This window comes from Callospermophilus lateralis, chromosome 4, assembly GCF_048772815.1.
Source record: "Callospermophilus lateralis isolate mCalLat2 chromosome 4, mCalLat2.hap1, whole genome shotgun sequence".
Classification (NCBI taxonomy): domain Eukaryota; kingdom Metazoa; phylum Chordata; class Mammalia; order Rodentia; family Sciuridae; genus Callospermophilus; species Callospermophilus lateralis.
In genome coordinates this window covers 129,777,962-129,790,064 of record NC_135308.1, presented here as the reverse complement: position 1 = coordinate 129,790,064, position 12,103 = coordinate 129,777,962, and the positions used below count along the sequence as shown (strand labels likewise).

Genomic DNA, 12,103 nt, shown 5'->3' with positions numbered 1-12,103 from the left:
GCCTATTCCTACTTGTCCTTGAGGATAAGTTCATATATCATTACATTTTCAAAACTTCCCTGAAAGGTCCCTCCTATCTGCCCTTTCCCTTAGCCCCTCAGTATACTCTTCTGATCTTCATTAGTATATACTACATCCTCTCTTCTACCCTTAAAGTAATACATATACACACTGCTTATAACAGTAATGAAGATTTAGTAATTTCCAAGTAAGTAGTAGCTCTTATCTTGTATCCAAATGATCTGTTTCAGTATTCTTTTTCTCCAATAAACTGTAAACTCCTTAACTTGAAGGACAATGTCTTACTAATTTTCTCTAACTTAGTTCTGGGATTATAGGTGATAAGAAATGCCTCCAGATCACACCTAGCTTTTGGACTTATGTAAACCTGAACATAGAGCCTAACTGAGTCTACCCAGGTTTCTGTCTTATGGAACTGTGAGATAATCCATGGATATTGTTTTAATATGCTTGTTGCTGCAATAGAAAAAAAAATACAAGTACCTGCCACCTGCCAAATAAATGCAAGGCTCTTACCTATGTGTTGGGAATGAATCTAGTATAGACTCCTCAAGATCTTCTTTCCTGATTTTCTATAAAGAAATTCATGTTGACTTTATCACCTGTTAAGTAGGAAACACAAAATCAAACATACTAGTTGACCTTTCACCTTCACCAGAGTTGTGTCAAGTTCTGAGATCATACTCACACAGTGCTACTGTGGTCATGCATTGTATGTGTTTGTACACTTATGCACATCTATCCTAGCATGCACGGTCTCCTTAAGAGTCTTCTCTAACATTCAAGTCACAGTCAAGGACAGATGTACTATGAAACCTCAGGCCTTCACATTTGAATGCATCTCTCCCAAAGTCCTGCACTTAATTGGATATTTGCATTTTAAATTCATTTTTGTAAAGAATCTCATCCTTGTATAAATGTCAGTTCTCAGAAAACCTGATATACTTTCAGTTTAGACTTTTCCTGATTATTAAAGTAGTCTTTATTGCATCCTTTGTATTCCTTAAATTGCCAATAACTTCAGTCATTGTCATTTTCTTTCTCGTCCTAATTTTTTTCCTTCACTACATTTTACCAGTATTTGAATTTGTTCACTTAAAATGTGTTTATATAGCCAAGCACAATGGCTAGTGACTGGGGAGGATGAGGCAGGAAGACCTCAAGTTTGAAGCCTAGAAACTTCACAAGAACCTGTTTCTAAATAAAAAATACAAAGGACTGGAGATGGAGCTCAGTGGTAAAGCACACGTGGGTTCAATTGAAAAATAAATTAATTAAATTAAAATGTGTTTGTGTTACTAAGACCAAGTATAAAACGTGTTCATTTTCTGTTCCTCTCCAATAGAATGTAAAGTTGTTGATCATAGGTACTTCATCTGTTTCATTCATTCTTGTGTCCCTGGAACTTAACATAATGATTGACAAATAACAGATGTCAATCAAAGTATATCCACTGACTGACCTGAGATATACCAAACTCTACTTTCTAGCCACATCAGTAGAACAACTATTTTTGGTCAGTGGGATTCTCAGACTTTTAGGCTCTAGCCTCTTTGAAGTGATCATCAGTCATTTACTTTGAGATTCTGTCAAAATCTAGAGGCACTTCCAGGTATACAAGAAAGCAAACCTCTATGTTCAAAAGGTCCATAAACTTTTCTCTCATCCTTTGTGTCTATGCTAAACAAGCATATTAAAACAATATCCATGGATTATCTCACAGTTCCATAAGTCAGAAACCTGGGTAGGCTCAGTTAGGCTCTATGCTCAGGTTTACACAAGTCCAAAAGCGAGGCTTCAAGTTTTACTCTCACTGAAATCCTTTTTATCCCATGGCAGCATCCAGGGATGGCTTGGGTGAACCCTTCCACTTGATTTCCTCTTCTTTACATTAAATAAAAATAATATTCCATGGTATTATGAATCAATATTTTTGTTAAGAGAGAAAAATAAATTTAGAAAATATTTTTATTGATCTCTAATACTACACAAATGTAATTTCAATAAGGTTCTAGTCATCTCATATACCAATTCTAACCACTTTACCATCCCTAACCTCTTATTAAATAGAAATTTGGGGATGGCCATTTCAAGCTAGGAAGGAAAGTGTTTTGAAAGCAACTTCTGCTTTCCTCCCTGCCACAAACAAGCCCTGAGGCAGAAAAGCAGAGCTGCTAACAGCTTAAAAGAGGGAAGGAAAGGGGGCAAAGACAAGAAACAAACAAAAAAAAACTTCTTTTTTCTTTCTCACATACATTATCCATTTAATCTTTAAAACAATCACAGGAAATGGATATCATTCCCACCTGCCAAAACTGAGTATAATTAGCCTCATTATTAGGGATACTATATCTGTTCCACTGCACATTTATGTTCTCACTATCTTACTCTGTCAAAATTTTACATTCTGGTCTACAGAGAAATTTAGAAGTCTTTCCTAGAATTTATTTGAAGAACAACTGAATGGATCTCTCAATTAAATACTGGTGTCCCAAGATGGAGTTTACGCACTTAAAATTCTGTTTTCAGATGGTGGAGAAGTCTTCAGTTGTTCTGATGATTTCAGTGTTATGGAACATGAATAACCCTTCATTCTGAAGTTGCTTTTAGGTTTTCTCTCAAAGAATATACTTTCATATAAATTGGTCTTTCGATGGCTTGCCTTCCTTAATTGCGGCAGTTGTACCACCAAGATTCTTCCTGTAACCTTTGCTAATTATAATTATTATACATGGTAACTGTAGTCAGCCAGTTTCCCAAAGAATGAGACATCTAGATTTGTGGCACATGAAGCAATTCTCTAGGTAGATGCACCACTAAAATAACAGAGAACCCCTTAGCAAAATGGTTATTATCTTTTCAATATCCTATTTTTCTGATTATGCTAAGTATAAAAGTCTTTAGTTGTGAGGTTAACATGTCCAACTCTTACCAATTTTTCTTTTTCATATAAATTGAGATTAAGTCTTGGGCTCAGATTCTTGATTGGCACCCTAATGTAGAATAATACTTTGTTTTTATGGTCTTCTTTTATGTATATTGAAAATGTTTTCTAATTATCAAAACAAGATGTTTATTTTAAGTTAATTCCATGTAAGTTTTTAAATTTTTTTTTAAGAGAGAGTGAGAGAGGAGAGAGAGAGAGAATTTTTTTGATATTTATTTATTTTTTTTTAGTTTTTTGGCGGACACAACATCTTTGTTTGTACGTGGTGCTGAGAATCGAACCCAGGCCACACGCATGCCAGGCGAGCGTGCTACCACTTGAGCCACATCCCCAGCCCTTTTAAAATATTTTTAAAGTTGTTGATAGACTTTTATTTTATTTATTTATATGCGGTGCTGAGAATCGAACCCACTGTCTCACATGTCAGGCAAGTGAGCTACTGCTGAGCCCCATCCCCAGCCGCTCCATGTGAGTTTTTAAAAGATTAAAGAAAACATTAAGTAAATAGTAATAGTTTTTATTCTTTTTTTTTTTTTTTTAAGAGAGAGAGATGAGAGACAGACAGACAGAGAGAGAGAATTTTTTAATATTTATTTATTTTAGTTCTCGGCGGACACAACATCTTTGTTTGTATGTGGTGCTGAGGATCGAACCCGGCCACACGCATGCCAGTCGAGCACGCTACCGCTTGAGCCACATCCCCAGCCCCGATAGTTTTTATTCCTGAATCTGACAAAAATTGTGATAAAAGTTTGAGACACACTAAGCTAAATAATTCATATAAATGGTCATGTAATGTTCTGACATTGAACATGATGCAGGTTGGGAGTCATGTGCAGTAGTAGTAAGTTATCTCTTCAGCACTATGCCTGCATTTTGGATTGTTGCTAGACACTCATCTGATTCTCAAGGTTTTTTTTTTTTTTTTTTGGTGGGGGTGGGGGTGGGGGCAGTGTTACTCCATGGAAATACCAAGTCACTACTTGTACTATGCTAGGATTAATTTCTTGAGATGAAGTCAGATGTGGCAGAAATTTCACCCAGAAGAGTTAGAACAAAGCTGTCAAGAGTTGTAAAAGGAACTCTGGGTCTGGAGTGAGACTGACCTTGTATGATCCAATCAGAATTGGTTTAGAAATGGAGTCCAAAGCAAGTTTGGATGGGTCATTATTGGTTTTGGTGAACTCCCTCATTGACAGTAAATACCTTATAATGCTATAGTCTGTAACTTTTCTTCAAGTTCTTTATTCCTTTGTTCTTTTTAGATATATATGAGGTAAAGTCTATTTTGGCATATTGTTCAAACAAAGAGCATAATTTATTCTAATTAGGATCCCAGTCTTGTGGTTGTACATGATGTGGAGTTACACTGGTCATTATTCATACATGAACATAGGAAAGTTGTGTCAAATTCATTCTACTGTCTTTTCTATTCCCATCCTCCCTCCTTTCCCTTCATTCCCCTTTGTCCAATCCAATGAACTTCTAATATTCCCATCTGTACCTTCCTTTGTTATGGGTTAGCATACATCTATCAGAGAGAACATTTGGCCTTTGGTTTTGGGGACTGGCTTATTTCACTTAGCATGATAGTCTCTAGTTCCATCCTTTTCTTGGCCTGTATTCACAGATTGCATTGAAATGAACTAAAATTTCAGATTTAGGTTCAGCATTCTGATAGTAATAAATCTCCACATTGTATGGTTGTTACTAAACTAAGGCTATAAATACAGATATAAACACAAAATTTTTGCCTATTATTATATATTCTTGTTATTTTGCTAATAATAAACATAACAGTAAGTTTAATATCTTATTCTGGATTCTAGCTCATAGGTGATAAAGAAAAAAAATCATTTACAGGAAAAAAGTCTAAGTTGCTTAAGAATCTAATATAAATTTATTCTTTATTAAAATTATTTAAATTGGTCATAATCAATAAGTAAATTAATGATTAGTAGAGGATATTTTTAGTGTAGTACATCTTTTTGAAAAAATTGTGTAAAGATCCTATTCAGACAGCCTTGTGCATGTAACAAAAACTCCATCAGGATTAATTATTTGTCAGAAAAAAAATTGGCAAATTAATAAACATAGTTTCATTTGGACTTCTATTTTAATATTTAAATTGCCTTAAAATTACTAAAATATACTCTTAAATTTCAATTTACTTTTACAGGCCATTAAGAAATGAAATATTTTTTACTTGTCCAATTTTTTCATCTGCTTTTAAGGTAATAGAAAGTGATTTCTTTGTGTATATTCTAATAAAAAGTTTTGCCTATTCTGTATTAGCCCTAGGTCTTCAGTAATTCATCAACATTAAAAAAAAAAAATCCTCTCTAAAAAGACTAAGCAGGGGACTGGGGTTATGGCTCAGTGGCAGAACACTTACCTTGCACATGAGGCACTGGATTCCATCCTCAGCACCCCATTAAAAAATAAATAAATAAAATAAAGGTATTATGTCCATCTACAACAAAAAATTTTTAAAAAAGACAAAACAGGTGGCAATAAAGAGTATTTTCAATGACATTAATATAGAGCTTCCTGATCCTTAAATTTGTAGAAGAAAAGCTATATTCAGTGAAATTTGCACAAGTCAACAGCTCAGGGGTTTGGGATTTTTTTTTTAAACTGGTACCTTTGGAAATTAGACTTAACTATGTTTTATTAATAGGTAATTATTTATTAACTTTACATTCTGAAATAAATGGTTCTTTATTACAATAAATAAATCTGAAATGGCAGACTTCCCACTGAATTCCTCTTGCTCATATGAAAACTTGAGATATTGATCTATATTCCAAGAGTACTTTTCAAAATTACCAAATAGACCATTACATTCTTGGAAAATAGGAATAAACTATCAGTTTTTCTAGGGAGACAGAGGAGCTGAGAAGGCAATCTAAATTTTTTTTTTTTAATTCTGAGAGTATATTCTGTGGTTAGGAATTTTATATTTTAGAGTTAATGGAATTCCCCAGCACCAAAAGCCATCATTATACAAAGGGCTGATATTATCATTCGTGTATCTTATGAAGACACAATAGTGCATTTTACTATGCTACACTCATTTTCTGTTTCTACAGTATTTTCAAAGGAAATATTTTTTATCCTCACTTGGATTCTATTACTGTCCCAGTAATTGCAGTTCAGAGTATTCAGTTTTACAGGCGGTAGATTTCCTACTCATATTTTACTCAATTATTTTATTTCTTAATATGATAGGCTGCAATGTAGTGTGCTGGAAAAGCCACTATGCTGAGAATAAGAAAGGCGTAATTGTTCACTGCTGTATCTCCAGCACACACACACACACACACACACACATAAAGCCTGACCCAGAACAGGTGCATATTTGTTGTTGAATGGATCCTAACCCTGTTTCTCAGTAAAATTAAATAAGTCAACTAGCACGTTGAGGTTTCAGTCTAGATGATCCTTCGGTTTCCATTGAAGGGTGAAGTTTTATAACTCACTTTGACATTGAATGCGCTAAAAATAGTGGATAACAAGGGGTTATTAAAAAAATCGGTAGTGATTGCTGATAAATGATTCATAAGGCATCAGTAATACGAATTGTGTGTAGGCGCGCGCGTGCGGTCATACAAGGCAAAGTTAAAAAATCTTTCTTTATAATGAAGGTAAATTAGTCTTTTTGAGCACGTGAAGTCATTTTTCCCATTGTATTTTCAGTGCCTACTAAGTCACGGCTTGCCGTGTAGGTATTCAATATATATCAGTTGAACTAACTGCCTTTATTAGCATGCCTTTTGAATGTAAACGCAACTGGGTCTTTACTCCTCCTTAGAAAGCAGTGGAGCTGGAACCACAAATCCCTTAAAAGGTCAGGACCAGTTAACAAGGCTGAGCTAAGCTCACTGGTAGTGCCACACGGGCTTAAAGCCTTGAAGGAAGGGGAAGAAGACTTAATATAAGTGTAAAGAGAGAGGAAAACCCAAACAATAACAAATAAGCATAAGAGGAAAGACGTTTCTACGGTGGGTGTTGGCAGGAAGCCACTGCAATTACCGCAGGTCAACCTTTGTCAATAGGTGGTCATTCGGTGTAACTACCACCAAAGCCGTCAGCAACACAAACCCCACTTTCTTAAACGTGCCTATCAATAATAAGGTGCTCAAGTTCTTCTGAGTTCCTCAGAAAGCGCGACCACAAGCACCTAATTCACGACCTATCTTCTATTCCATTCAAATAACGCAGCCAATAGGAAAATCCTCCGCCCTGAGCAAACGACCCAGCATAGCTGAGACAGCCCCGGAGGCAGGTCTGCCCTTTAGAGCCTTGCAGCCTCACGGCTGGCTTCCGGAACCCTCAGCTGGGCAGGACAACCTTCCTTCCCTGCCTCCTCCCTTCCAGGTTGGCCCCGGCCCCCGCAGCCCGGGCTGCCCGGGCCACACCCGCTTCCCTCCGGTGGTTGGACCGCCCCCGCTGCAGTTCGCGGGAGCGCTCTTCCTGGGGCGGGTCTAGGTCCAGAGCGCATGCGCACTGGCCGAAGGGTGCCTCCCTGCCCGGATCTCGCGAAGTTACGTTAGATTGGCCGCCGGTGACGGGTGGCCGTGCTGGGGGCGGGAGGGTTTCTGTGGTAGGAAGGGAGGTCCGCTCGGTCGGGCACGCCGCCCCAGTGCTCTGTGGGATACTGGAAGTCTCGAGTGTCTCCTCCTGGTTCCCAACCCTCCTCTGGCCTGCACTCATAGAAACAGACACACACCCCCTGACTCCCCGCTCTTCCCTCTCCGCCTCCCCCTCCCCCCCCTCGCGATAAGAAGACCCGGCGGCAGGAGAGGGGATGAAGATGGCGGACGCGAAGCAGAAGCGGAACGAGCAGCTGAAGCGCTGGATCGGCTCGGAGACGGACCTCGAGCCTCCCGTGGTGAAGCGCCAGAAGACCAAGGTGAAGTTCGACGATGGCGCCGTCTTCCTGGCTGCTTGCTCCAGCGGCGACACGGACGAGGTTCTCAAGCTGCTGCACCGCGGCGCCGACATCAATTACGCCAATGTGGACGGACTCACTGCCCTCCATCAGGTCTGTGCGCCCCGCCGCCTAGTCTTGCGACCCTAAGGGTCCTAGTCGGCTTCACGTCGAGGCCTCCCCTCGTCCACGGACCTCCTGAGGCTGGGGGCGGCGGGAGACTCCCAGCTGCGGGTGAGGGGGCGGCTTCCCGAGAGGGAGAGGGCAAGAGGACTAGTGGAGCGAGGGCGCTGGGTTTGAGGCCCCCTTCAGACCGGTTGCTGTTGGAGTTGGGAACCGGGTGATTTCCGGGCCATAGGAGGAAAGGAGTCTATGATCCTCTTGGGGCTCCAGAGCCGTTTGTGGACGTGTGTCTGGTGTTTGGGGTTGAGACAGGGAGGGGTGTAGTGGGGTGTGCCGGGGCCCCAGTGTCAGGGATATATGGGAGGGGGGTGCTGAAGAAAGCGACAACAAGGGACATTAGGGACGCTTGGGCAGATGGACGTCTTTGGCTTGTAGGTGGGCATTGGATTTGTTGTACTTTTTAGGGCTTATTACAAATGATGATGATAATAATAGTCATTAGAAGTCCTAAGCTGAGTGCCCTGAGCGAACGATTTCCTGTTTTCTCCTTTATTGCTCTTGGTCACTGGGGAGGGGAAAACGGGGTGTAATTAGCTGATCTGCACTGGCTGAAAGAGGGGGAATTGGATTGTGTAAGGTAAAGAAGCGTTCCCAAAGGGCTTGCCCACCACCGGACCGGAACATATTGAGTCCGGTGCTCGAAGAGTTTGCCGCAGTGTCAGAGATCCTTGAGCCCTAGGTCCTGGGGTGTGCACTGAGGCTAGAAAAAGAATAAACATCGTGCACTCTTCAAAGCCAATTACCAAGCTCTGTTTTTTCCTGGGGGGCGGAGGGGGGAGAAAGCTGGTCACAAAGTTTTCTCAAAATGGATGCTTTGTGCATGTTAAAGTTTTATAGTAGTCTGATTGGGATCTCTCGATGTTAGCCAAATAAGGAGAAACTATTGGCAATCCAGAGATAATGTTGCTTTGCCTTTAACAGGCCAAAAGCAACACAACCCGTAGAGTTCTGCATAAAAAGCAATTTTTAAGTGATGGGAATAGGTGGCATGACATAGACTTTTTCCATTTTTTTTTCTTATTGGACAATTTGGAATGACTAGAAAATCTCTTAGGCTTCAAAGACTTTGGTGCTAATGTCAAACTTGCCTTTATTATATATGGAAGATCGAAGAGTTATTTTGAGTAATGCTTTAGTAAAAACTTGTTTGAGAGTTCGAAACTTAAGCCTTTATTTCGTGAATATTAACTTGATGCCTTTGTAAAAGAGGTGTGTGGTGGTATTTTCCGTTTTACTGCTTCCTGTTTAAGTGAATGATGACCATTTTAAGTTTTATTTAATCAAATTCTCATATCGAACTTGGCATGTAACCTTTGTTTACAGAGTTGACTGGATGGATTGAAATGATTGGCAAATTGCAGAACAAATCTGGAATTCAAAATGTAACACCCAGAGAAAATATAACGTGGTCTTTAGCTCTTTCTGTATTCCATTAATTAAGGTTTTCTAATGTATAGCAAACTTTTTATTAGGCTGAACTTTATTTTAGGCAGTATAACTCTACATTCTAAAAACATAAAAAAAAAAAATCTTTACAAATTTGTTTCCAAGTAAAACATTCACATGTTTTAATATGAAATTGATTTTGAAAGACTTGTTGTATGTATGAGGTCAGGATAATTGGATAATGGTTCATGTCAATATATTAAAATTATGAAACAGAAATTTAAAGTTAACTACTGTTATGGAAGAAACCAATTTTATTGGCTTAGAGGAAGAGGAGAATTTTCTACTATGTTAATATAATACTGGTTTAAATAGTAAGAGGGAATACAGGTAATGGCCTTCTTAGGGTCTCTTTAAAAACTCAGTTTTGCACATGTTGCAAAGACTTACCATTGTCTCCTTGATTAATTGAATTCTGTGGTTAGTCATTTTGTTGTGATGTAGATACAGTTTTTATTGGGAGTTTTGTAGTTGACATTGCTTAAGCAGAAGTTTCTAAGTATATACCATTTGCATAAACCATTTTTGTAACTTATCTGCTCATTCCATGAACAGTGAGGCTAAAGTCTTGAAAAGATCAAGCAATGCAATTTTTATTATGTTTTCTTAACTTTGATTTCTCATTTATTTTGTACCTTTTTCTCTTTGTAACTGTGAGTGCATAGAGTTTGCTCTGGGCAAATTCAGGATACCAGATAGTGAAAGGTGATTAAAAAAACTTTTTTGTAAAGAGCCACAAAACGATTTTAAGCTTTTAAGAAATCTCTTGAATGCTGCTTGTTTTAAATACTTAATACCAAAATGACCTACTGATTTGTTGAATACTTATTGAATCATTTTCTTAAATTCTCTTAAGATCATAGAATACCTGAAATGTTTTTCCTAGATTAATTATTGGTTAGTCTTTTTGAAAATTCACTTTTTAGTTTTTATAGAATATTCTAAATTTCATTGTCAGGAGAATGTTTTGGGAACTTCATAGCCCATAAACATATTTGTTATTCTAATGTTTTCCTTGCATTTAAATATAAGGCGCTTATATTTAAAAGTTTATTAATTGGTTAGATGAGCTGTCTTGATACTTATTTTATAGCTATCTCTTCTTATATAAAAAGTCATTCATATAGTAGAAAGAGTACTGTTTTTAATTAAATTTCTCTCTTGGCCTCCAAAGTAGCCTTCCTTCTCTGCCCAACTGGAAAAGAACACACATCAAGCATTTGATATAAATTTCTGATTTTTTTAGAACTGAGATCTGGAGTACAATTTCAGTTTAATCAGTAAGCAAAAATTGGTTTCTGATTTTAAAGCTGCCTGGTAGAGTTTTACAGTATGTGATTATATTTTTATAAAGATTTAGATTAATAGGGAATATATAGAGTGCCTTTTGCTGATCCTTGCTGGTGTGCATAAAATGCAGGACTGAGATTTCTTCCACAATTTTGAATTTAGCTTTTTTATTTTTCCTTTAATCTTTTTTCTCTGTGCCATGGCTTCCAAGTCAATTTCCAGTTTTCATGTTTCTGCGTATCACCAATCCCTCATTTTTCTTCTGATGTATTGGTTTTTAAATGAAATAGTATTAAATGTTGTGATTTTATATTTAGGTAATAATACAATCATTGCAGGTCCACCAGCTTTGCCACGGAATGACTACTACATTTACATTAACCTTTGGCTTTTTTTTTAAACAATTCTACTTGATCAAGCATAGATTTTCATAGTTCTAATTTAGTTTTATAATCTATTTTATCTCAACATTAGAGATACATATATTTTTCATATCTTTAGACTTCCCTTTTTCCAGTCTGTCAATTTGGTTCTTAGACAGTTTTACATTCTTGTCAGGAATTTTGTTTAATGTTGTATAAATGCAGCCTAAAAAGAAGCATCTTTCCTCACCAACACTGCTCTCCTCATTGATGCCTCTGTTTCTGTTAATGATGTCATTAATCTCTAGGTCAAGTTAAACATTTTAGTTGTTGTTTACTGATGCCTCTTGTCTGCATATGTCAGTCAATCTTCTGACTCAATCTTTTCTTCACAATTACTTTTACATCAGTTCTTTTCCTGCCACCATTATCAACCTACTTCTTTTATTTTTTTCCCATTTTATCCCTAGAGTATGATAATAACTTTGTTATTTTCTCTTACTGGTTCAATCTAAGATATATAACAGTACCACTGTGATTGTTCAGTCCTCTCCTTAAACTTGAATTTAAAGCATTCTCTCATTTGCTTATGCTTGATACATCCTTATTGTTTTGTATTCTTTATTTTTATAGAGGTTGGTTAACTTTCATTTGAACTAGATCTTGACCCCCCCACCCCCCGCCTTTTTTTTGCACCACTTGAATATTCTTCCTTTGTTCTTTGCCAATAAAAATCGTAGTCATTCTTCAAGGTTCAAATCGAATTGCCAACCAGAAGGGCTCTTTCTGTTTTTGGAACTTGTGTAATAGTATGGTAATAGAGAGATTCTCTATTCTGGGGTATGTTCTGCCTATCTTCTGTTATTAAAACACTTCTTACTGAATATTATTTGTAAGAAACTTACAAGAATAAGTATCTAG

The 12,103-nt window shown here is 37.5% G+C and overlaps 1 protein-coding gene across 10 annotated transcripts in view; it reads left to right on the top strand.

Annotated features, from left to right (window-relative positions):
• Positions 1–7,544: 7,544 nt before the first annotated feature.
• Ppp1r12a (protein phosphatase 1 regulatory subunit 12A) overlaps positions 7,545–12,103 on the top strand; it is a 132,675-nt gene continuing 128,116 nt past the window's right edge. For all 10 annotated transcript variants that reach the window (XM_076854911.1, XM_076854907.1, XM_076854902.1 and 7 more), the window contains exon 1: positions 7,545–8,015. In XM_076854911.1, coding sequence (XP_076711026.1) covers positions 7,779–8,015 — 237 coding nt within the window. In that variant the 5' untranslated portion in view covers positions 7,545–7,778. The remainder of the gene's footprint in view (positions 8,016–12,103) is intronic.